We start from the raw sequence: 25805 nt of genomic DNA on the forward strand, positions 1-25805 counted from the left end.
TTATTATAGCAAAATTTGAAAAATGAAATTCTATTTCAATTGAAACCAATAGTATCTACTGAATTTTCATGTCACAGTAATGAACATATCCAAAAATTACAAAGAATAAGGTAGAAAATTAGTTATTAATGAAAATAGTTTTCGAAGACAATTAGTGAGAATTGAGTTTTGCAAAAAAAATAAATAAATAAAAATAAATAAATAAAAAAATAAATAAACTGGAGGGTTGGAATCATAACAAAAGAGAGGTAAATATTTTCTGAAAACTGAAAATCTTTGGCCAATTTAGTAAAACTTAATTTTCACTTGAAATTCAATGTTTCAATTTTCGTATTTTGCTACAATAACGAAGAAGAACTAAGAATTTATAGACCCTAAAGGGAATCTACGAAAACTTCAAAATGCTACAAGTCTTTTTTTTTAAATAAATTTAACAAATAAGAAAGTGGCCGCTGTTAAAGCAGGTATAGGTCAAAATAATTTCGATTAAATTTTGGGTGCTTGTTCAAAATTTGCGTCACGGGGGGGGGGGGGGGGGGGGGGCTGGGAAGGAAGAAAATTTTTATATTGTATGTACCATGATGAAAAATATATTGTACACCAAGAATCATGTAAACTGATCAAGTTATTTTATTTTTAAATAAGAAAAATCGAATTTTATGGCTAATACTTCACCTGGGAAGCCATTCTTAATACAGGACTTTGGAAAAATTAAAATTCGCTTAAAAATTATTGTCATTATAAAAATATAACTACTTGATCAATTTGAGATTTTTGGTGTACAATGTTTTATTTCTGTCATTTTATTTGCTTTTCACCTTTACTTTTTACCTAGCCATCATACAAATTTTTCTTTTTTGTTATGGAGGAAGGTCTGAACAAGTGCCAAATTTTGATTAAATTCAACTATTCATTTATATTTAGATGTTTCAGTGTGTTTTCTTCATCTCGGCTGCTACTGCAAGTTGGAAACACAAATAATATGAAATAAATAAACATGTAAATAACGCTACATCATCTAAGAAATATCATCAAATATTAAACGATTCATTTTGACTGAAAATTTATCCATAAAACTAACATTTTGGTATGTAAAAAACAATTATCAAAATTTGCGGTGCTTATTTAGAATTACGTTTGATTAAAAAACAAAAATACAGAGAAGTCTTTATGATGTACATACTTCTCACAGGACAAAGATGTCATATTCCAAAAATCACAAATTGATCAAAATTTTACGATTTTTTAAAAAGTTTTAATTATTTTGAATACAAACTAGCTCTGTAGTCAAATTGAATTGTTGCCCTAGAATTTAAAACGATATGGCTGCTCCCAATGTCTCGTCACTTTCTTATAAAATTTGATTTCCTTAATTACAAAAACAAAAAATATACAACCAAGTTTATCAATTTAGGTGATTTTTGGGATATGACATCTTCGTTCTGTGAGAAGTATGTACATCAATTCTATGAATTTTGGCAAAAGTTAATACAATATAGCTGCTCTTGACCCCCTCTTCGCTTCCTCATAAAATTTGATTTTCTTAATATTCATTCCGCGACAATTACGTACATCATAAAGATTTTTCTGTACTTTTGTTTGATTTAATTAAAAAAAGAAAAAAAAACAAAAACAACTTGATCAATTTAGGTGATTTTTTGGAATATGACATCTTCGTTCTGTGACGAGTATGTGCATCATAAAGATTTTTCTGTACTTGTTTTTAACTAAGTATAATACTAAATAAGCACCAAACTTTCAAATTAATTATTAAATCTCCTTTCATTATCAGCAAAGATAATCCCTACATTTGCTGACTTTACAAAAAACGAAAACAAAAAACAAATTCATTTTCTATCGTCCGGCCACCATTCAATCTCGACAGAACAGTTCTAAAACTATTTTTGGCACGGAGCAACAATTCTGCAAATTCAACGGTTCCAGTTGCGATAAACAAGCTCCCTTTTTTTCCCCAGATATTAATCATCAGATCCAGAAGTGTTGTTTTGGTTTGTTTGATGAAGGAAGCTGTACTGTGAGAATCGATCGTACCGTGATCGTGTGTGTAATGCTGCCACAGCCTGAAAGTGTGGAAGTATTTAAGCGTTCGTGTTTTTCTTTTTGAAATACGTCTCGTCAATGTTATCGCAGAAATCTACCAAGTTCTCATATTTTTGAATAACTTCAGCAAATTTAGTTACTGGCAGGTCAGTCGTGATCAGCGTGAAAAGGTGTCCAAATACCAAAGCATCAAGTTCAGTCGGCCTGCAAAGAAATCATAAAAAACACAAAATGTCATTCGTTTAGAGAATACAACTATGTTGATTCAAGTGGTTCAATTTGACAAAATTAATTTAATCAAAACACAAATTAGGGTGCTTGTGTGGATTGGTAATCTTTTAAACCAACGCATTTCAGGTGAAAACATTACATACATACATGTCATAATTGAAATTAGTACAAGTTAAAAAAAATTATGGAAAATGATCAGAAAAAAAATAATTACAAGTTAAAATAAAAATGAGTGATTTATATGTTTGTCTGTCTTTGTTTAATGGCATATCAATCCTTTTCGGGTTATTTAATGCCAAATTTAGTAATTTAAGAAAAAAAAAAAGGTCTTCATGTTGGGTTGTTTTGTAGAGAGATTGTGTGTTTTTTTTTAAAAAAAAGTCTTGTTACTCTCAAAAAGAAAAGTATTCGATCCAGGCTGTTGTTTTTAAAGATGTTCTTTATATTGTTGGATTTAAGATATTGTTTTTTGGCATTACCAATAACTCTACATTCCATGAAAATATGTTTGATGGTGCAAGTTTTTGATAGAATAGGCATTATGGTTGTTGCTCTTGTTTCAGTATATAAGAGTGTGTGAATTTTGTATGACCAATATGAATTCTCGATATAACTTGTTCTTTTCTTGATATTCTAGTAGTTAGTTTCCATTCTTCCAGAGTAGGTTTAATTTGATATTTGTGTTCTTGTTGCCATTTTGCATAAAATAGTTGATTGATTTAAAGTCAGTATCCCTATATATAATAAGAGGCGCAGTTTTTCCCCTACGGACCAAAATACCATAGGTTTACAACAACAGATGGCACATACAAATTTATTATGCTTACACTATTAGCCATTACCTTATTTAACTATAGAACGACATTTTAGACACATTAATTCGTAATATTAAAACATTAGATTTAATCCAAGGAGCGATGTCATCATCATCGTTATAAACTACAGAGGAAGTAGTTCCCATTTTACCCCCTATTTGGCAAGTACTCCCACCATTCTCCTCTTATACCGTATATTTTTCCTGTCAGAGTACTTAAATTTAGACTCCTTCCTACATAACTAATCTTTTAACTATTTTACATAGCACTTACCTTCCGTTCTTCTACACTAAAAATATTAACGCCTCTCCATACTTGTTCCTCTCATTCTGATTGGCTGATATGAGCCATTCACCTATTAATGGATTAATGGAATGAAACTATTCCCTTTAATTAACGAACACTTCACCAACTTACTGTCCCCAGTTACTGATACAGACACATAATTACATTTTAGCCAACTATCATAATCCAACAGTTTGCTTTGTTTTTTTTTTCCCCTATACATTTGTTTTTCCTTTAAATTATCGAAATGTAAAGAAATTTCTTCATTTATTTTTATTGTATGCTTTCCTTTCCTGTATTTTCTGGGTTTATTTATATTTTTATACTTTCTGTTTTATTTTAGATATATATTTTTTAATATTAATTACAGATAAATACATGGACTGAGTTTCTTTCCATTTCTGTATAAATAAAAGAAGCACAGTTTTCCTCTACGGACCAAAATACCATAGGTTTACAACAACTGCCTTTATTAACAATTGTTTACTGATTATTTGTTTTGCTTTTCACCTTTACTTTTTACCTAACCATTCTTAAACTTGCTAAAAAATCGATTTTTCAAAGATTTTATTGGGGAAGTAGTTTAATATAAGTTTGATCTAAGCATCCATCTTTAATCTAGAATTAATTATTCACTTAGTTAAACTGTAGAAAACTTAACAGCCGAAAAAGATACAACAGCAAAAAAAAAAAATTAAAAAAAAAAATTATACAGTAGAATTTAATTATCTCCCAAGCTATATACTTTAAAGTGCTAAAACAAAGTTTTTTTTTTAATTATAAATTATTTTGTTCAAACTGGTTTTTACACACTGATTAAAAAAAATAAACAAATGACTGCTTATTGCTTAACGGGCAAAATTGGAAACAAATGACTTATTCTATCATGAACCCTAAGTTTGAGTTGCACTCCCAAATTAATAACAGAAATGAAATCAAAAGAACTTAAACACAATTTCAGCATGTATAAAAAAGATACTTGAATTTTATTGCATTTGGTATCAGATATTTTTTGATTTTTGTTATTGTTTACAATTTCTCAAATGTTAACTATTCTACACTTTACCAAATGACTGTGTTGTTCCTACTTATTTGCCCCCCCCCCCCCAAGCCAACATTCATGATTTTACTTATTTTTACTAATTTTTTCAATTTAATTGTCAGCATAGACCACCATTTTTAAGATTAAGTTTATGCATTTATTTTGGTGCAAACATTGATAACAGTGTTTTCCACCTGTGATAAATATATTTCTTACAATGGCAAAGGTCGGGTTTTACCCCCCAAAAAGAGGCACTCTGGATTGGGGAAACATCTTTTTTTAAATCTTCAATCTTAAAGGATTTCTCCTTCATTGACAAAGAACAGAAAAGATAAAGTATAGTATCAGAACTTTAACTTTAACGTTAATTTTATTTGGAAAAGTAAAATTAATATAAATAAACCAAAAATAAAAGGATATGGTAAAATTGGCGAATATTCAAATCATTTTTCCTTCATTTTAAAAATATTCAGAGCAGATACAAATATACTCGATTGTGAATGGTGGCCATGAAAAGTGCTGTCCAAGCCAAAAAAATTCAACTGTCCTAGAAATAAGAGATCATAGTAATAAATTTATATGAAAAAATGATCCCCCATTTTAAATTTTGAATTATTTTACTCAAAATATTCACACATAATAGTCTAAAAAAGCAGGATTCCATTTTTTGCTAAGGGTCCTCATCTGCTTTTAAATATAGTTATAATTTATTTTTAAAATTGACAAACTTAATAGTTTCCCTTTAGATATATTCTCAAAGATTTTCACCTTGTGCTATTTTCCCCTAAATACCTACCCTCCCCGATCTCCTCTTATGAATGGTTATAAAATCTATCAAATAATTCACATTTAAAATTAAACTTAACCAGCCGCGCATGTGTGGTCCCCCTTTGGTGCTGCATGTGAGATGACACCATAAAAAATAGTGAAGAAATGATGAATGTGAGAAGTGTGAAGGTCGAGTTAGTCCTAAAAACAAATATTACTTCCGTCATAGTTAACAAATTGAATAATTTGATTTGAACTTATCACATTTTTTCATGCTTTTGGGCCCAATCATGGTGCCTGAGCATCCTAAGAAATTATGGTACTTTCGGGATACTCCCTCAACCACATCTCACGATTGCAATTCAATCGTCCCAAGCAACACACTTCCACCTGTCAGACTCGTCAACATTGGGAACACCCATTTCTTCAATTCTGCGATGCAAAACTTTTCTTGTGACTCCTTTTGAGCCCCTGGGAATGCGGAATACCAGTGAAAATGGACAAACGGTCCAGTTTCGCGCCTTAAGACATGTATATTTGAATTCAGTACCATGGAAAACCACTATATATACATAAATATCAAGTTTTTAATATGAAAAAAGAGCTCAACAAAGGCATGTTTTTTTTAGCTCTGAAAGTCCCAGAGGGATGCAAACCAAAATTTTGCCAGGGTCACCCATACTGAATTTATATTTAAAATAATGGTCTCCACATTTGGGCCAAGTTTCAGGAAAATCTAATGGATGGATCAAACACTATGGGGGCAAAACGTGTCGTTTTTGGCCATTTTTGACCTCTTTTGAGCCCCTGGGGATGCCAAATCCCAGTATAAATAAATAACGGTGCAGTTTCAAGCCTTAACACATGTATATTTGAGTTGACAACTATGTAAAACCACTATATAATCAGACATATCAAGTTTTTGTTGAGAAATATGAAAAGAGAGCCACAAAAAGGGGCGTTTTTAGCACTAAAAGTCCCCGGGGACATGAGCCAGAATTTTTACAGGATCACCTATACTGGATTTATGTTAAGAACAATGAGCTCCACATTTGGGCCAAGTTTCAGAAAAATTTGATGAAGGGATCAAAAGTTATGGGGCAAAATGTGTCATTTTTGGTCATTTTGGGGCATTTTTTATCTCTTTTGAGCCCCTCTTTTTTTTTCTTTTTTTTTTTTTATTGTGCACATCTATTCAATGAAATACAATTTGTGGCAAAATTTCAGGAAAAACTAATAGACAATTATCTGGCAATCATCCAGACTAATGGACACCACTGAAAACATAGATCCCTCTCTGATAAATTGGGAGACCAAAAACATTTCAAATTTTAACTCATACTTGTTCATTAATTGTTCCTGTTCATGATTTTAATATATTTTCATGTTTACAACCATTTTTTTTTTTTTTTTTTGATTAATTAAAATTTGCTACATTTTTTGTTAATTTACTTGTTTTCTTTTTCATGAACCAAACAGACTTTTTGCACCTATAGTTATGTATTGTATCTCTTTCCGGTAAAAAAGATCAATAATTAAATGTCTGCAGCATTGGTCCACTTTAAGAAAGAGCTTGTGGAGCCCCTCAGCCTCACTCATGGGAAACCCTGATCCTTATACTAATTTTGACATGACAGGTAAGTACGTAAATACGTAATCTGGAATGCATTAGTTTAAAGGATTACAAATCTACATAAGCAGATTATTTTTACGCAAAATTATTAAAAATGCAGTTAGAGATACACTTGCTCATTTCCTTTTCGCGTGTCTCAATTACGATCTGCAGATATTTGCTGGTCTAAATAGGATCTGAGATTCATTTTTGAATGATGAAGTTCATATTGCCAAACAAAACTGATAACAGATATGGAGGACACAGAGGACCTTATTATCAGAGACAATTAAAGACTCAAATTTTTCCATTATATCAAAAAAGTGGCCAGAGAAATTGAACTTCACAACAAAACCAGAAAACGCATAGAGTCAAAGAAATTAAGTACCTGCGATTTTTGGAAAATTATGAACGTAAATAATGGGCAATCAACAACTCCCCCTTTATCCAACAACTATGAGGTTGTTTGCATGGCAACTGAGAAGGCCAATGACCAGATTGCTTGATTGATATCACTTCAGCACCAAGGCAGATTTTGACAGTATGTTTGTTTCATTATTTTGTCTTTTAGTCCTCAGAGTTCATGAGCGATGTTTCTGGCAAAGAGGGAAGAATTGCTGTTTTCTGAGTCAGAATCTATCCATTATCGTTGACTACTTTTTGACCATGAAGCTTTTTTTTAAGCTTCTTATATCAAGTGGCTTTATATCTTGTCTAGAGTGATTTCTATAAAAAAAAAGAAAAAAAAGAACTGATTTGATCTCCTATCAGCATCATCAGTTTAATGACCGTTTTATGTACTGGCAAGTGTTGGATGGCTTTAAGCAATTGATTTCCAAACTAACCTCTCAAAATAAAGAATCTTAAACAATTTTTAGAAAAAAAAATGTCATTTCAATTTGACAAAGTTAATTTAATCAAAACAAATTATTTTTACAGAAAATCTTTTAAGAGAAATGCATAGAAAAGTTTTACAACAATAATTTTTGCCGTTAAAAACAAAGATGCTTTCAAAAGGAATAAAAAACCAAAAAACTAATACAACCAACATCTTATATCTCTATGAAGCCACCATTTGTCCATGTATAGAGTATTGTTACAACATTTGGGTTCGTGCACTCTCTCTCTCCCTCTTGGACAGCATCCCAAAAAGAGTCTCTACTGTCTACCAAGCTGAAACCACTGTCCCATCAATGTAGTATTGTATCTTTGTGCCTGTTTTATGAGTACTGTGTGGAATGTGCTCTGATGATCTCATTGCCCTTGTACCCCCACCTCCCACTTTGCCCCAACATAAATAACCCCAATCAGCAACTTATTATATCCATGCCCATTGCACAGTCTTGGTCTGTCAACATGCTTTTGAATGACAACAGCTAACATGGCCACAGCAGTTGAGATGCTGCCAAATCCAATGGGGGAATTTAAAGTCAGAAAGTGGGTAGCAAGAGGTTCGTTCAGATTACATTTAAATTTCTGCATATTGGTACAGTTTAGAAAGCAGGGAAGGAATTCTGAAGGCAAGTGGTCTGAGAAGAGAAGCTATTAAAAAATGATATTTTTTGGCATTTGGGCATCTCTAAAGTGAAGGAGTGACAAGTTGCTGCTAGTTCAGTTGGTCTGGGTTATTACTGCTGAAGAAGTAGAAGTGTATTGAATGCTGAAACGAGTCCTAAGACAAAATGTCACTCCTGAATCCATCAAGATAATTGTGAAACCATGGAAACCAGTAATGTTTTTAAATCTACAGAACAAAAGATCCTACTTTCTTTGATCCCTAGACAGATTTTCCTAGAGATGAAGCAGTCAAACATTTGAGAAGAATTGCTGCGTTTATGCGAGAAGAAAATGTCTTTGTTAGTGTAGAGAACAAAATAATCTGGCTCAAGTGCATGTTATTTCAACTCAAAATACATGATTTAAATAGGAATTAATTATCTAAATAAATCTTTCAGTCATGTAAATTATAAACATATCTTTAACATGGGCATTCAGTGGCATTCCGGCATATTTCTTGAGACATTTCATTGTTGCATTACTTCCCGTTTACAAGACGAAGATAGATAATTTGGTGTCTGATGAAACATCTTCCAACAGATATTTTAACTGAAGAAATTTATCACATTCTTAAATGAATTATTATTATTAATAATATTAGTAGTAGTATTTTTATTATTATGCTTTTTATTATTATTATTAATAGTAGTATTAGTAGTAGTATTTGTATTATTATTATAAGTAGTTTTGCATAAAAATTATACTTTTCTGTAAAAAAATGTTTATTTACTTCTAAGAATGTTTTACATAAAAAAGTTAAAAGTTACAATTAATAAATTTTACACATTTTTTAAATAAAAGTAAGAATTGTTCACATTGTTCCACTTATTTTCATATAAATAATTAATAGTAAAAATAATATGATATTACATATTATAATGCATAATGTGTTGGAAGAGGTTTCATCGGGGACGCCAAATCATCTATCACTGTCTAGAAAACAGGGGAGGTAATGAAACAATGAAATGTCTCGAGAAATATGCCCGAATAGGGCAGGTCGATTTTGGAACCCCGGTGAGTCAATGGTGATGATAGTTGGGGTTTGACATAGAAAGGACCTACACAAAATATTTTTTCTCAAAATCGTTATCTTTGCTTGAGGAAATGACTTTTAAAAGTTGAAAAATTGAAGCAAATAAAAGTTTTTCGGTGAATGGTCAAGAACGTCCTGTCATCAAAACAATCCGTACAGTTAAGAAAATAGTATCATTATTTAGAATAGGTTTTAAACTACATTTTTAAATAAAATGAGTGAGGATAATGAATTAATAAAATAAATATTAACTGTAAAGGCAAAATTATGTTTTTTAAATAAAATAACGACCAAAGTTCGCTTTTTCCTTTCAGGAACTTTTTTTAGATTTCACCGTTGCAAAATACGCTCGTTATTGATATTGAAAATTAATGTTTGTTTATTATTTATTCTGAAAACATTACGATTTAGGCTTAATAATTTCGAAAGGAAAAACGAAAAAGACTTGTTTAAAATATATATTATTATATTTCAAGTGTCTGCAGTGAATTTAAACATATTTGTCTTATCTTTTTTAATTTGTTTTTCTATTAGGTTGACACAAAAACAATGTCATTTTTTGACGTTCATTTGAACACCAAAAGCATTATTTTTGCACCAATCTAATATTTCACATCAAATTCTATTTGAAATTTTTATTAAAATATGGTAATACTCCAGTTTTATATTAAAACAACAACAAAAATATAGTCCATACAATTTTATTCTACACATTCTTTACAAAACATAACCACGTAAATTTCCAAGTTTTTCTACTTAATAAAAAAATATTTTGTAGAAAGTTAGTGTCAAATTTTAATTACTTTTATTTTTAGGGAGTAATTGTTTTTAAGCAATGTTTTTCTTCTTAAATTATAGTTTTAAAATCAGATAACCCACAAAGATTAATACAAGTAAATAAGGAAACTCCTTTAAAGGTTTTTCGTTATGTGTGCATCTATGTTATTGTGCTAAAATAACTTTATTTAGAAAGCCATTCTTAATATGGGAAGGAGGTTGTATTGTAACTATGCTGTACTTTCACCTAAAAATTTAATAAACAAAAATTTCATAAAAATTAAATTTAACTTGAAAATACTATTAAAAATAGCATAGTAACAGATGCACAAGCACTGATTTTTTAAACACTTGTTTAAAATGGCACAACTACAGCAAGAATGAATCTCTTTATGGATAAATTCACGTTATCGAAGGCGGAGCTAAAATCTGCTAAAACTGTCTAAACTAAACACCACTATGCCTTTGATTTGGTTTGGTCCTCTCTCTTCAATACATCTAATTCAACTCTACAAAGTTTTTCATTATTTCTTATAACTAGCACTTATTTTTTTATGTATGAAACTGGAAGATAGCCTAATACAGTTTCCTTCAGTTATAATCCATTTATTTTACTTTCCAGTCCTTTCAATGTCAATAAAAGCATGACGTTCAGTTTTAACCCGTGGTTCACAAAATTTGCTGGTCCACTTTGTCATTTGGATGAAACAGCACCCCCAACTTCACAAGTCATCCAGTTAAGTTATTTCCTCGAAAACAGTTATCCCCACTTAAAAAATAGTGAGATTTCTAAGTTAATTGCCAAGGAAATAATTAGTATTCAGCAAGCAGTCAATCCACAATTGCTCTTGTTAAGGTAACATTATATAGGACAGAAGGTAAATATATTTTGTTATAAGAGGGCCAAACAGATTGACAGGAAATCTCTTGCAGCAATCAAAGTGAAAAGAATGAAGGAACAGCTAGACAGACTGTTTGATATATCTTCTTGTAGCTGTAAACTTTCTGTCTTGAGATGTGATGACTTTGCAGTAAAGTGCAAGACAGAAAATTGTCTGCACTTGTCCTTCTAACAAGGAGGTAAAATTAATTCTATAGATTCACCTGCAATTATGTTCCTTTTCTGTGGAAAAGAAAATAATATATTGGTATTTATTATGTAATCTGGCTCTATTATTAAACATGCACATTTTCCAATTTTCAGGTTCCACTAGAAGAACTGCCATTTACAGCAATTTTTAAATTAATTGATGGAACAACAAAAAGCCTTACAACATTTACTGGTCCTTTAAGGAAACTTTGTATCAATACTTATCAAGATTTGCCTCAAGTAGAATTCTAAAATATTAGTGTCCCTCCCGATCATCATTATCTGACAGCAGAAGAAACAAATAATTTAAGTGTGAAGACCAGAGGTTACTTTTTGAGTATGCTGTTAGCATTTCTTGCGGAGAAGTTAACTTAGAAAATTGGGTCCTTGAATCAAGGAAGATGGCTAACATGAGCCACAAGATTAATGTGTTTATGGACTAGAGTTGTCTATCCTCAAACACTATAATAAATTAAACATTTTGGTCAAATTTATCATCCAAGTGTATGCAGTTAGTTGGTTTGAGATCAAAACCGACAATATTTTTTTTAACCAACAACAGTATATTTTAATATGATTCAGAGAACAAAACAGTTAACTGAAATCCAAATTACTGTCTTAAACAGTTCAAAATATAGTGCTTTTGCACTACTTCTGAAAAATATAATATCGATGATAAACTCAGATGAATTGGATGTGAGAGAAGAGGGCATTCAAACGATTTTGTCCATTAGGTAAATATTTATCCATTAAATTTTATTAGTTTTCTTAATTTACCCAAACAATAGTTAGTTTTATTCATATTACATTGCAAAAATATTTAAAAAAAAAAAAAGTATTTTCAAATAATTTTTTTTTGTGTTGTTTTTTCCAGAAAAAGTCAACAACTCAAAAAATGAAAAGATCACTGCTATCAATTTTGCAGCCACACACTGCTCAAATTTGATTGATTTTTCTCAAAAAGTTGTATATGGGCAGGTAGCAAGACGTAGACATATTATTACAAAGTCATTGTGCCAGCAAATTAGACCTTCATTTTCCTCGAAAGGAAATTATACAGAACAATTTAGTTCTATTATAACAGTTTATATTATTGCATTTAATAAAAAATTAAAATACATGTTTCTGTAACGTGTATCAAGTTGTTATATTGTGTAATACATCTCCACATATCTTTTTGAATTGTGAAATTTAAAAGACAGTTGCTAATTAGCTTTTTTTTTACAATTTTTGCTTAATCAATGCAGTAAAAGTTGAGATATTTTGCTAGGTGTGATTCATAATTAAAATTATAATTCCTGTGTATACTATTCTTTCAATGTATTTCATATAAATATATCAATTTTAATTTAATATTTTATAAAAATAGTGAAATTTCAAAGTCAGTGTTGTGAAAAATGCTATGAAAATGAAGGATTTTCCAGCATTTTTCTACACGATTTAAAAAATTAAATGCTCAATTTTCTGTTCAACATAGGAATCTCATTTTTGATATATGTTCTTATCACATCAAATCCCAACTATCATCACCAGTGCCATGTTGATTTTCTGAAAAAAGTTGCAAATCGACCGCCCTAATGCCGGAATGCCGTCACATGTAACCGATCGAAAGCTGGTTTTTGTTATTTATAGGAAACCTCATTACATCATAAAAAAGAAATGATTTTGATAAAGAGTTGCCATTTTAACAATCTTTCTTGTGGATAATTTGTTTGTTTTGTTTTGTGGCATATCAACCCTTTTTCGGTTATTAAATGCAAACTTCAAAATTTTTTATGCTTCATGTTCTTTGTATCTTCAAATATTTATTCATAGTGTTTGGTTTGGTTCTTTTGGAGATGAAAATTGTTGTTTTTGGTTTTGCAGAACATGATCAAGTATTGCAAAGGAAATGGGAAAAACAATAACACCAATGTTTTGTGCATTTTAGGTCAGAAAAGCCAGTATCTTCAGACAGTCTGATCTTGTAGAACCAGGTACCTGTAAGTAAACAGTTGCTGTTGTTGCTTGTTTTATCGAAATAGTTTTAAAGTATATTTTTTTTATTATTTGCAGACTGTTATCCTCATATATTATGTTTTTTTATTTTTTTGTGAGATGACAACAACTATGGAAAGCAGTAATTACTAAGAGACTCAGCATTTCTATTCCGTTGCGATTAACCACCTAATGAAGGCCAGAGGAATAGATGGCTGAAATGTTGTCAAACAACAATTACGAAGATGAGGCTGACAGTCCGCAAATAATATACAAATTACTCATCTCAAAGGATTAAAAAAAAAAAAAAAAAAAATAGTTTTAAAGTGATTTCAGATGTTTCTTTGTTAGCTAAAGCAGAGCAAAGAAAAATACTTACTTGTCACCAAAAAAATAAGTTTGGTTACCAAGTCTTTCAGACAGAGCTTGACAACAGGTATTTATCTCTTCACAAACCTAAAAATGTGAAAAATAATCAAATATTTAATACTACACAAACATAAGGAGTTGATAAATTTAAGGCTTAAATATAATAAACTACATCATTTACAATAAGTTTAGAAGATTCATATTATTTGGATTCATCGAATTACTGTTCTTATCTTGCAGTAGTCTGAAGAGTCGAAATAATAGGAATGACTAATCCACACCTCAATAATTCAGAAATGTAAAAGAGAATCTTAAAAGAATTCTGCTTGGTACTTTTTAAAATACTTATTCTACAAAAGAATTACATTTAATGGGTTTTTTTCAACCGCCCCCCCCCCCCAAAAAAAACCCCCCATTAATTTGAGTGAAATAGAATGGTGAAAAAAAAAAAAAATGCGATGTGCTTAATAGCAACGAGGAAGGTGTGGTGAAGATCTATCATCATAGAAACTAAAATGTTCTTCATGATCTCGAGAATTATGCTACTCAGATACTTATGTAATGTTGACATCAAAAGGCATTAATACAACAGAGGTCAAGATGAGTGATTTTCGGCTCAGAACATATGTTGAGGGCCAATAACATCATGGCGAAACTCACTTTTAAAATAGACTAGCTGACCCATGTCCAGGCATTGCTCGGGAAAGTAAATTAATTCAAGAAATTCCATGCTTGACTGCAAACTATTGAATTATTAAAACTATATGTGACATTATATACTCCCCCACAAAAATGTTAATAGACAATATGATAAGTAAATGAAAAGACTTCGTACACACACACACCTGTTTTCTTTACCCTTGAACTCCTCCAACTTCCTCATAAGAGTAAATCTGGTAGCTTTAACCCTTTATGACCTGAATTATGATGTAGATAATTAAACAAATATTTATTCTTAATTTTAGTTAGTTTAAAGAGTAATGATACTATGATTGTCTTCAAACTGAAAAATTATGAAGTTCAATAGCTAAACTGCCACTGAGAATTTTTGCATTTCATAAACTTACCTTGATTATTATCCAGAGTACTTGAAAAAAAAAGTGTGTTTATGACAACAAACAAAATCCTCCACTCTCTGAGACACAGAGTGGCATACTGAATGTAAGCGATGGATAGTTGCAATCTGGAGTTATCTGGCATCTACCCAGATACTGAACTAATATGTACAAGGTGTGTTTGAATCAATTCTTACTTTATTTATGCCGTAATATTCATTTATTTACAATTGAACGAATTACTTCAACCAAGTCATAAAGGGTTAAATTAGAAATCATTGGGAACCGATCGAAAGGAAGATTGATAATGAGATGGGCAAATGCCCTGCACACTGATCTTCATAAAACTGGCCTTCACCCACGTAAAACCAATGTCAAGTGGAGACAAAAATAAATCCATTATTTTGGATTCCGCCAAAAAAGAAATTGTGACACCCTCCCTCTGAAACATTCTGTTGCATTGGTTTTATTATTATTATTATTATTATTATTATTATTATTATTATTATTATTATGGCTAACATAAATGACTGGGGCAAGACACAATGGAAATAAGTTTGTATTAGGCAACAAAGAAAATAATCCTCACCTTTAGTAGAAATTATTTTTTTATTTTGTCAAAGTGTGGTATTATACTAAGACTTATTTTCCTTTCATAATTGGAATAATCTCATCTCAAAAATTAATTTGGTTCCAGTTACTTTTTTTATTATTTCATAACATGAGATTAAAATTCTTTTCTTTTTACAATTTTGTGTGTTCGACCCCCCCAAAAAAAAACATGCTTGAATATAATGGTTTTATACAATAATATACCAGTTTTCGAATTATGCAAAGCAACAATTACGTTGGGAGATTTTGATTGTCTGTTGGCCTCTTCACTGTTGGTAACTGTTGCTTAAATAGTGATCGTCTGATTAATTTTGCTACTGTAAACCAGATGACATTGTTGAGCAAGTATTTCCAGCATCCACCATGCCACTTAGTCACCTGATACTCCAATAATGGAGTTACTCAGAACAAGATCGACCATTTCTTGCCAGAACCCGCTGGGCCTCAAGCATGCTAGACTGCCGTTCTTACTGAAGAGTGGAGATTGACATGAAGCATAGCTCTGAGCATGTGACAGTCCGCATGAAGCTACGCTTATGCCTGAAAGCCAACTTGCTCACCAACCGTCGTTCAAAATACAACTCAAATGTCTGGAGGCCAAAGCCGAGTTCCAGCTCCAGATATCAAACTGTTTTGCCGGTCTTAAAGCACTTTAACTCGAAGTGTCGATAGCTGAGGATATCGGACAGTCCTTCAAAAACAGCATGAATGAAGTTACCCAACAGACTCTGGGTAAAACCAGACAGCGTACAAAGGACCAGATCTCTGACCACACTATCGAGTTTGTCAACAAAACAACACAAGCCTGCTGCTCTGGGCGTGATGACTTCTACTAGCTGTGAGCGACTGCCCACTCTACAAAGGGCTGATCGAAATGCTCACTGGACAAAAATTGTCAAAAATGCAGTATCTGTGGAGGTACACAAGGAAGCTTAACAGTATTCTCAAGTTCAGCACCAAATGGTTCCAGGGAAGCAGTGAGGTGATCCTAAACCAATAAGGAGAACCCATTTTCAATCTCGATAAGCACAAACAACAATGGAACGACCACTTTGCTGTGCTGCTCAATCATGATAGCAACACCACACAACTGAACCTGATCAACACCTTGCATACATATAGCTCTACCCCAATGCTGGGCAAAATCCAAGACGTTATCAAAAAGCTAAAAAAACAAAAACAAAAAAAAACAACAAAACGGCCATAGAGGACGGCATCGCTGCTGAAATCTTTAAAAATGTACTAGACTCAGTGGGCACTGTTCTTTATCAGATCATCTCCTGCGTGTGGGAAACCGATAGCCTTCCTTAAGACTAGAATGACGTGGTTCTGCTCACTTTCTTTAAAAAGGGAGATAAACGCTGCTGCAGTAACTATTGTGAAATAAGCCTCATCGATATTGCTGCCAAAATCTTTGTTTCTATATTACTGAAGAGATTTCAGGGAGAATGTGACACCAGAAGCAGACTCAATCAATGTGAATTCCGTCCGAGCTGTGGCTGCACAGATTAGATTTTCATTCTGCGCTGAATCCTTGAACATCACTGGAGCTTTCAGCAGAAAACACTTGTGCTTCATCGACTTTGCTGCTGCCTTTGACTTGGTCGACCATGAAGCTCTTTGGCAGATAATGCAGGCAGACGGCATCCTGCTGAACTTTATCGTATCTGTCTACCTATCCACACAACGCACAAAAGGTCCGCACATATGGTCAAGAGATTGATTCAAAATGTATATGAAGAGAATACTCTTTTGTTTTAATTTTTCAAATTTACAGGCAAAAATCGTGTGAATTACACGGTGTTATTATTTCCCTTTCATCTGTGTCCAAATTGTCTTTTTTAGTTGTTCATCTCCAACTCATTAATATCTTTACCCATTGTGGACATAGCTATATTTTATGAAAGTGAGATTCAATACAATTTTTCTCACAATATTTTTCTGTTTTTTTCCAACATAAATTTCACATATTTTATGTTGTAAACAATGAAAAAAAAAAAAGAAAGCCTTTTAAACATAAGCAAATGTTAACTCCCACAAAATATTTTGAAAAAATGAATAAATTAAAATGATTGTACTTATGTAGGAGCAGGACTATTGCACAAATTGTTAAAAAAAAAAAAAAAAAAAATTTCTTAGTCATAAATAATTTTAGAAATAATATCACCTAACATTTTGCTTTATAATTTTAATGATTTTATTTTTTTTGTAAATTTACTTTCACTAGAACCAAAAATATAAAACCTTCGAGTGTAGAGTTAAACCTCTTTTCTCCTTTGCAAAACATCGCGACTTATACATCTGAAAAAGGTCGAAGGTTACATTGACCAAAACATTCTGCAGATAATATTCAAGATGAGAATGATTGTTCGATTAATCCAAATAAAAATAATACGAACAATCATACCTCACCTCAAAAATTAAAAACTAAAGAATTTTAATGTTGAATGAAAAGGTGGACATAATGGAGGTTAGTGTTTTGCAATAACCAGGTTAATAAATCACAAAATGCTTACATCTTCAAATGACTTGCTGTACCAACCAATGCTGCTAAGTCGACTTTTGATTTCTTCAAACTTTTTCAGGGGTAGAATCAGGTTAATCGGCCATGGATAACAGGAACTATAGCGTGGCTTAGTAATCTTTGAAAAGAAAAAAAAAAAAATTCATAGCCAAAGAAATAAAATATATATTAGTGTTGGGATGATTAATCAGAATCAGAAATTGGAACTTTCTGGGGCATTGGAATTGATATCGGAAAAATTTGTGCCTATTTTCCAATGCAAAAAACGATTCCTTTAATTATCTTTTTTATTTGATTTTGTTTAAAGCAAAATCTTCCACTGTAATAACAGTAAAATAATAAATATTTATTGATTTTAAACTACCAGTAAAATAATTATTGATTTTAAACTACCAGTAAAATATTTATTGATTTTAAACTACCAGTAAAATATTGATTTTAAACTACCAGTAAAATATTGATTTTAAACTACCAGTAAAATATTGATTTTAAACTACCAGTAAAATATTTATTGATTTTAAACTACCAGTAAAATATTTATTGATTTTAAACTACCAGTAAAATATTTATTGATTTTAAACTACCAGTAAAATATTTATTGATTTTAAACTACCATAAAATATTTATTGATTTTAAACTACCAGTAAAATTAAAAGCCATAGATCACTCCCACATTTGGGAAAATATCTGCAGATTTAACGTATGTTTTTTATGGTAATCGTGAAAAAATAATTTTATAGTTAAACATTTAGAGATTTAAAGAATCAAAATTGGTAATTGTATCGGAATCGGGAAAAATATTGGAATCGTCCCATCACTAATATATATGCATTCAGATGTCCAAACAGAGGAAATCATAACTGTTAAGATTAAAATCTAATATATGAAAGGCTATATGTTTGTCTGTCTGTCTGTCTGTTTCCATATTTCCAAAATATCTCTTTCGAAACTAAAAGTCGCAGAGTGGCGCTAGGGACCTAAAATGATTGGATTTTTTTATGGGCCGTTCCTTTAAGTTTATGGGCCTTTAGCCAGTTAAAAAGGTTTTTAAGGGGTCAAAAATTGGTCAAAATTGAAAAAAATCATTATACATTTTGTACATTAATCTTAGTTTATTTTTAATTTTTAATCAGTTCATATGCATATCACGTTGGTACAGTGGTAACGTCACCAGCTTTGAAAGCTACAGTTTTGATTCTAGCTGAAGGCACCCAAATACTTCTTTTTTTATTTTTGAAATCATGGCTATAATAATATACAAAATCTGAACCAATTAAAATATCATATTGAAGCATATTTTATAACTGGGCAAAGTCCAGGATATATATATATATATATATATATATATATAGGAGACAATAGGGGAGTAAAATTAATTCACAAAGACTATATATTGGAAAATATAGAATGAGTAATTTATTTAATAAGGGTATACATACATTTACTTGGGGGATAAAGGGAACTCTTTATACCAAGGTATTTTGAAGCCTAATGCTTCTCACCAGAAGAGTAGAGAAGGTGCTAGGTAACATAATGGGGATGTGATAAGCTCTATTTGGAATTTGTTGAGCATTATAATATCCCAATAAGACTCATCTTATAAAATTGAATTTACTCTCTTCTATCTATCCTCGTTTTTATATATATTATAATATATCTATACTCCTACAAGTTCGTTTTTCTTTTGTGTGTATTGATATTCATATTAAAATACCTCTTTTCTATTTATTTAAAAAAAAATACAATTTTCTTATATATGGGTTGTGGAAATGCATTCACTAGCAAAAGATCTAGCTAATTTGCATATTCTTTTAAACATTCATTTTAATTAATTCCCCATTAGCTTTTTCGGTTTTCTTATGGAATGATCATCTAGAGTTAACTATTACGTGTAATTATATTCATGCAGATATTCTACATGATTTATACTTGCATAACATTTGCGTAAAATCTTTACAGTAAACAAAAAATTGTTTCCATATGTATTTATGTATACACATATATTTTTGTTTAATCTATTAGTCTATATATCTAGCTATCTATCTGTCTGTGTGTCTGTACATTTCCCTACACAATAACTGTCAATTGTTAGTCTACAGACTCGAAATTTGATATACAGGGTATTGAGATTTGCGAAAATCTTTGCAATCTGTTTTTGGCCAGAAATTTGTCTGTTAAAGGGGGCAAAGTTCAACGATTTGACCTTTGAGAACTCTAATAAACTCCGACAATTTTTGGTTAAAACAATTGAAATTTTGGATATAGGTTCCTTGGACATGGATCTAACTTAATAACTTGATTTGAGCCCAAAACAATAAATGTTAAGGAGTCATAATAGGGGTCAAAGTTCAAAAAAAAAAATTAACCTCTGCGCTCTCTACCAAATTACTCAGACAATTTCTGGTCTAAACATTTGAAATTTTACATAAAGGGTATTCAGAGATAGGGCAAACTTTTTAATTGGTTTGGGTAAAAAATTTGAGCTACCAATATATAAATGTATGTATGTATGTTTGCACGTCTGCCTAAAACTTTCGACAGAGGCGACGGATTTTCACAAGATCAGTATCGTTTGAAGCTCACCCCTTCAGACGAAAAATTGGCTAAAACATTAATTTCTTCACCCTCAACTGGGTACTTTTCTAGAGGGAGAGGTCGCTTATTTCGTCAATATTTTCAAAAGTCATTCCTTCTTTTCGATTGTCTAAATTTAATTTAAACTTATGTCACTCCCGGTTTGACGATGGTCGTAACAGCAAAGACATCATGGTTTTTCCCGTTCTTTTCCTCCTTCACGGTACGGGTTCGAGCCTGCCTTCCTACTACCACGTTTTTTTTTTTTTTTGCTCAACATACATCTCCAAACACCCGGGCAACGCCGGGCTGAAATGCTAGTATATATATATATATATATATATATATAAAATCATTAATCATATACAGAAGTGCATATCTGAAGAATAACATGCAGTATAATATGAAACAAGATTGAGAATGCAAACAATTTATTCATTTTTCTTTTTCATTAATTATCAAAATAAAAATGAAATTTTATTTAAACTTTCTTTACAAATCACATTTATCCATATTTATAAGTAGAATTTAGTAAGTTAGTGTCCCCAATGATGCTAGGTTCAACAGAGATGAAAATGAAAACATAAAATACCAAATTCTAATATACAAAATAAAAAGAAACTGGAATCTTAGGAAGAGTTCCATCATTCCAATAACTAGAGTCATGAAATATAATTTCAAAAACCACCTAGCAAAGATACCCAAATACAAGAGAGATACAAACACTTGCACTTATGGGACGGTTAGAATTTTAGAAAGTTGGGATGTAAGATAACGGGTAGATGTTAGGCATCCTGTAGAATGCTCCATCCCGCTACTAGATCAAAATACGAAAATTGAAAAAAAAAAAGAAAATTGAAATCTGATCAAATAATTTTATATTACAAAACAAAAAGTAAAATAATTTTTTTACTTACCTCATAATATACTTCTTCATGACACCACGACAAATAAAGCTGAAAAAATAAAACAGAAAACAATCTTAAAAAATGAGTTTTAATCTTTTTTTAATTTTAAAAAGAATCAAAAGAAATTTTCATTAAAACAAAACAAGTTTTTATATCTGCAACAGAAGATACTAAATTTGAATTAAAATGGTTGATAATGTACTTAAAGAGATTTATCCCCCTTTTCCAGATTAATTTGTACTATTTGATAATCTTTATATTAATACGATAGCGTGTTATTTTCTGTGTCACATTTACATCCAGGTCGTTTAATTGTTATGTACTTCCATTTCTTGTAATAAATAATTTTATCAAGAATTCTTCATAAGTTTTGGTTCTGGTTATAGCTGATGGCACTCCAGTAATCTATTTTTTTATAAATAATTTTACCAAGAATTCCTCATAAGTTTCGGTTATAAACAAACATTTTTCAAATCAGTCTCTCCATGTGAACGAGACTATTCCAAATAATGAGAAATATCTAAGTGAAAATACACCTTTGTAATCAGCATTGCTCATACCTTCAGTAAGTTAAGGAATTAACTATTAATTATTAGTCTCTCTCTCCTTAAGTCTATTCTCTCCAATAAAACCTTGAAGAAAACTCAGCAAAAAGTCTGTTTTTCTTGCATGAAAACTTTTGTCTTTGTTAAACAGATGATCAATGACCATTAGATAAGACAAATGTGGCAGAGATGAAAATAAGTGATGATGAGCATAAAACAAGCGCGTATAGACCTCGCATACATGTATCAAGATGTCTTATTTGGTGTAGTGATTGCTCATCGACAAGAATGTAACAATATATAATATTGTTAATGCAATATAAAATGTAGAAATGTAGAACTCCCCCTACATTAAACAAAAAAGAAAAATCTGTATGATGCACATACCCATGATGAAATGAGAACATCATATTCCAAAATGTAAGTTGATCACATAGTTTTAGTTTTATAAAAAAATCATTTTTAAATGATTTAGGGGAATTTGTAGGCATTACAACATAAATCTTGCAGGTTCTATATAAATATATATTGTTAATAATGTAACAATATATAATATAAAACAAATGTAAGATTTCTTATTTGTTTTTCACTATGTATGTATATTATTTGAGTATTTTGTTTTATTATATACTTTCATGTTGCTACCATACCATGACACATGTACCGTTTTCAAAGTTGGAAGTATTTCAAGTCAACTCATCCATAAATTGATATTTTTTGAAGAAACAAAAAAGACAATGGACAGCTAGAAAAAAAAAAAACCTTTCAGAATTACACTTGATTTAAAAAACAAAAATATAGAAAAATCTTTATGGTGTACATACTCGTCACGGAACGAAGACGTCATGTTCTAAAAACTACGGAAATTGATCAAGTAGTTGTTTTTTTAATTAAGAAAATCAAATTTTACGATTTTTAGCGATTTTTAATTTTTTATTATTTTAAATACCAGAAAAATCTCTAGTTGAATTGAATTGTTGCCCTTGAATTTTGGCAAAATGTAAATAATACCGCCATTCTACCCCCCCCCCCCCAATCTCTTTGCTTTCTATAAAAATTTAATTTTTTTAATGTTTGGTTTGTGATGGGTACATACATCAAAGATTTTTCTGTATTTCTTTTTTTTAACTTGTTGTAATCCTAAATAAACACCAAAATTTTCATTGGTTGTTATTTTGCTTTTTTAAAATGTGTCAAAAATATTCAAGTACATCAATACATATTGAACTGAAGATGCTGGGAAATGTGTTATATTTTCAATAGTTTTTTATATTTTATGTATGTTAGGATGTTTATACATGGTTGTCTTTTTATTCTCTTCATCATTGCTCCTTTTTATGCAGAAAGTAACACAAAAGGAGACGTTCACTGAGAGTTTTCAGAATTCGCATTATTCGATGAAAACACTCGTTTTCCCTCAGCTTGAAAAAAAATGTGACATTCTTTGTCATTTTCTCTATAGTTTGACCTGCTGCCCCTTTAACGTTATGTCATCCATCTCTGAGAACGATTGTTTTGTGGATCTGGATTATGATGACATCTTATGTTTGTGTGTTTGAGTGTGTACGTGATAGCCTTGCTTCTTTCCCACCCTTCTCCTTGCATGTATCCTGTACACTAGCACTTGCCTAGGCGGTGAGTACAACTATTTTTTTAATTGTTTTTATTAACATTTATTATTATATCTCAATTTCTATATCATTACAATATATTCATCTTTTTTTAGTAATTGTTGAGTTTAATTTGAGCATAATTTGAGCTTGTTTTGGGTAAATTTCTTACCCTTAGAATGGTTTCTTTTAATTCAAATGGAAATAATTCAAACATGAAGTTTGAGATACGATTAAAAAAATTTTTTTTTTAGATATGTCAGCAGTCATGGAGTGAATTTAATTTCATCTCAAGGTATTACTGTATCTTAAAAAGCAACCAAAAATACACTTGTTATAAATATAGCATTGAAATCAAGTAATTTAGTTGACAGTTATGTATATATAAAAAAAGCAGAGAAATGTTATTCTGTTTAACCAATCAATGGAAAATAGCAACCGAGTTTTACTTTTGGCATCCTTGTAACTCCCACTTCCCTTATTTTGTCATTTAGTCCTCACATTCCATGAGCGATGTTTCTGATAAAGGGGAAAGGATCACTGTTTTCTGGGTTGAAATCTTTCCAGCTAACATTTATTGTTGGCTAGTTTCTGACCCTGAAGTAATATTCGTTTTTATAAAGGAAATCATTCTTAAATGATTAATGGGAATTTGTAGGCATTATAACATAAATCTCGCAAGTTTGAATTATTGAGTTATCTCCTTTTGTTTTTTTAATTTTTTTTAGATTGTTTTGTTAGCCATTTTGAAAACAGACACTTTTCAATTACTCAATAAAATTTGATTTGTTTATTTAAAAATAAAACTACTTGATCAATTTATGTGATATTTAGAATATGATATTTTTGTTTTGTGACAACTACATACTTCATACAGATTTTTCTTTATCTTTTTTTTTTCTTTCTTCAATATAGAATGAATTCTGGACAAGTGCCAAATGTATTTCTTTAAATCAAATCCAACAGTTATGATTCTATAATTCTTTGATTTATTTCGATACAACTTGATATTGTGTTTTTTTACCTCAGCATTGACAAGGACATTTTCTACAAGAGCCATGTAAGCCCTCATTTCCGATTGTTGAGTGTCAGACAGTTGTTTGCTGATATGGAAACCCTGGAAAAGAAAATACAAATATTTTATGCAGATTTTGTGACAAACCAAGCAATAAGTAAAAAACAAAGATGCAGCAGATTTTTAAAACTATGTTTTAACGTAAAAAGCAAAAATGTGAATTAGATTTTGCTGCAAAATTAGTTCCCTTAACTTTTCACCCATTTTGTTTTCTATGTTTGAATGTGAAGATGAGTTGAACTGCTTCGTTTATTGGTTCTAATCAACAGGAATGCTTGATACATGTTGTTAGTTTGAGGTTAGCGTCAAGAGAAAAACAAGCAGAGCATGCAGGGTCCCCCTCCACAAATGAAAAATTTACTTTCACCATGACTAATGTTTGTGCAAAAAAAAAAAAAATTCCATGTTATTGAGAAAATGAGAACAAATGAATGAACAATTTGGGGGCAATTTTACCTCTATGTCCCCTAGGGAAGCAACCTTGAAACCAGTATCAAGGGGAGATCACTGTGGGAAGTGATATATTTCAATATTTCCATTAACAAATGACTTTCAATTTAAAGAAAACAGATATAAATTTTTTACATGGGGAAGGTATTAACTTTGTTGTTTCTTGAAGGTTGTTTCATGCTTTTGTTTGCAGACAAAATAATCATTCATTTAAGGGGCCATTACTTATTGCTAAGAACACAGAATCACTTAAATGTTAAATTTGACACACTACTGCCAAAAGCATGCTACTCCGAATCTTGCTATCAACAACTCAACTCCAAATCTTAACACTGTCAACTCTAGAACATGACGCACTGCTGATAGCACATGCTACTTGGACATCCAAATCAAAAATTACCTTTTCTCTAAAAAATCAGGTTTGTTATATCAACCGAAAGTACCTGATTTGCATGTCATGTGACAACATTACAAGCATGTAAAGAGAAAAGACGGACATTTTTTTCTTTTCTTCATTCTCCTTGTCTACACGGAACTCCATAAACTGCACACAAACATTTTTGTACTAATTTTTAATAACATTATTTTACCTTATAATCGCAACAGCATTTCTATAAATTTCTTGATTCGCTTCTGTTAGTTCTGACTTCTCGGGGTTTCTTTCTATTTCCCCAACAATGTACATCTAGGTAAAGGCTACAAACAGAATCGTGGTTTGGAAAATATGTTATAAAAAAAAAAGTTTGGAGAGACAGAGTGTATGCGAGGGATGATGGTGGAGTAGGGGTACATGTAAAAGAAAAGTTTAAGATGAAGGAAAAATGTAAAACAAATC

General features: G+C 30.9%; 1 protein-coding gene across 1 annotated transcript in view; it reads right to left on the reverse strand.

Annotated features, from left to right (window-relative positions):
* Nucleotides 1-847: 847 nt before the first annotated feature.
* LOC145284933 (metaxin-2-like) overlaps nucleotides 848-25805 on the reverse strand; it is a 42772-nt gene continuing 17814 nt past the window's right edge. Inside the window, exons 5-9 of the mRNA XM_080134031.1 lie at nucleotides 24470-24562; nucleotides 21300-21338; nucleotides 17801-17926; nucleotides 13628-13704; nucleotides 848-2265 (exon numbers count right to left, since the gene is read on the reverse strand). Of these exons, the coding sequence (XP_079990157.1) occupies nucleotides 2100-2265; nucleotides 13628-13704; nucleotides 17801-17926; nucleotides 21300-21338; nucleotides 24470-24562 (501 nt within the window). The 3' untranslated portion in view covers nucleotides 848-2099. The remainder of the gene's footprint in view (nucleotides 2266-13627; nucleotides 13705-17800; nucleotides 17927-21299; nucleotides 21339-24469; nucleotides 24563-25805) is intronic.

The sequence above is a fragment of the Euprymna scolopes genome, chromosome 9, assembly GCF_053919585.1.
Source record: "Euprymna scolopes isolate OS-2025 chromosome 9, ASM5391958v1, whole genome shotgun sequence".
Classification (NCBI taxonomy): Eukaryota; Metazoa; Mollusca; class Cephalopoda; order Sepiida; family Sepiolidae; genus Euprymna; species Euprymna scolopes.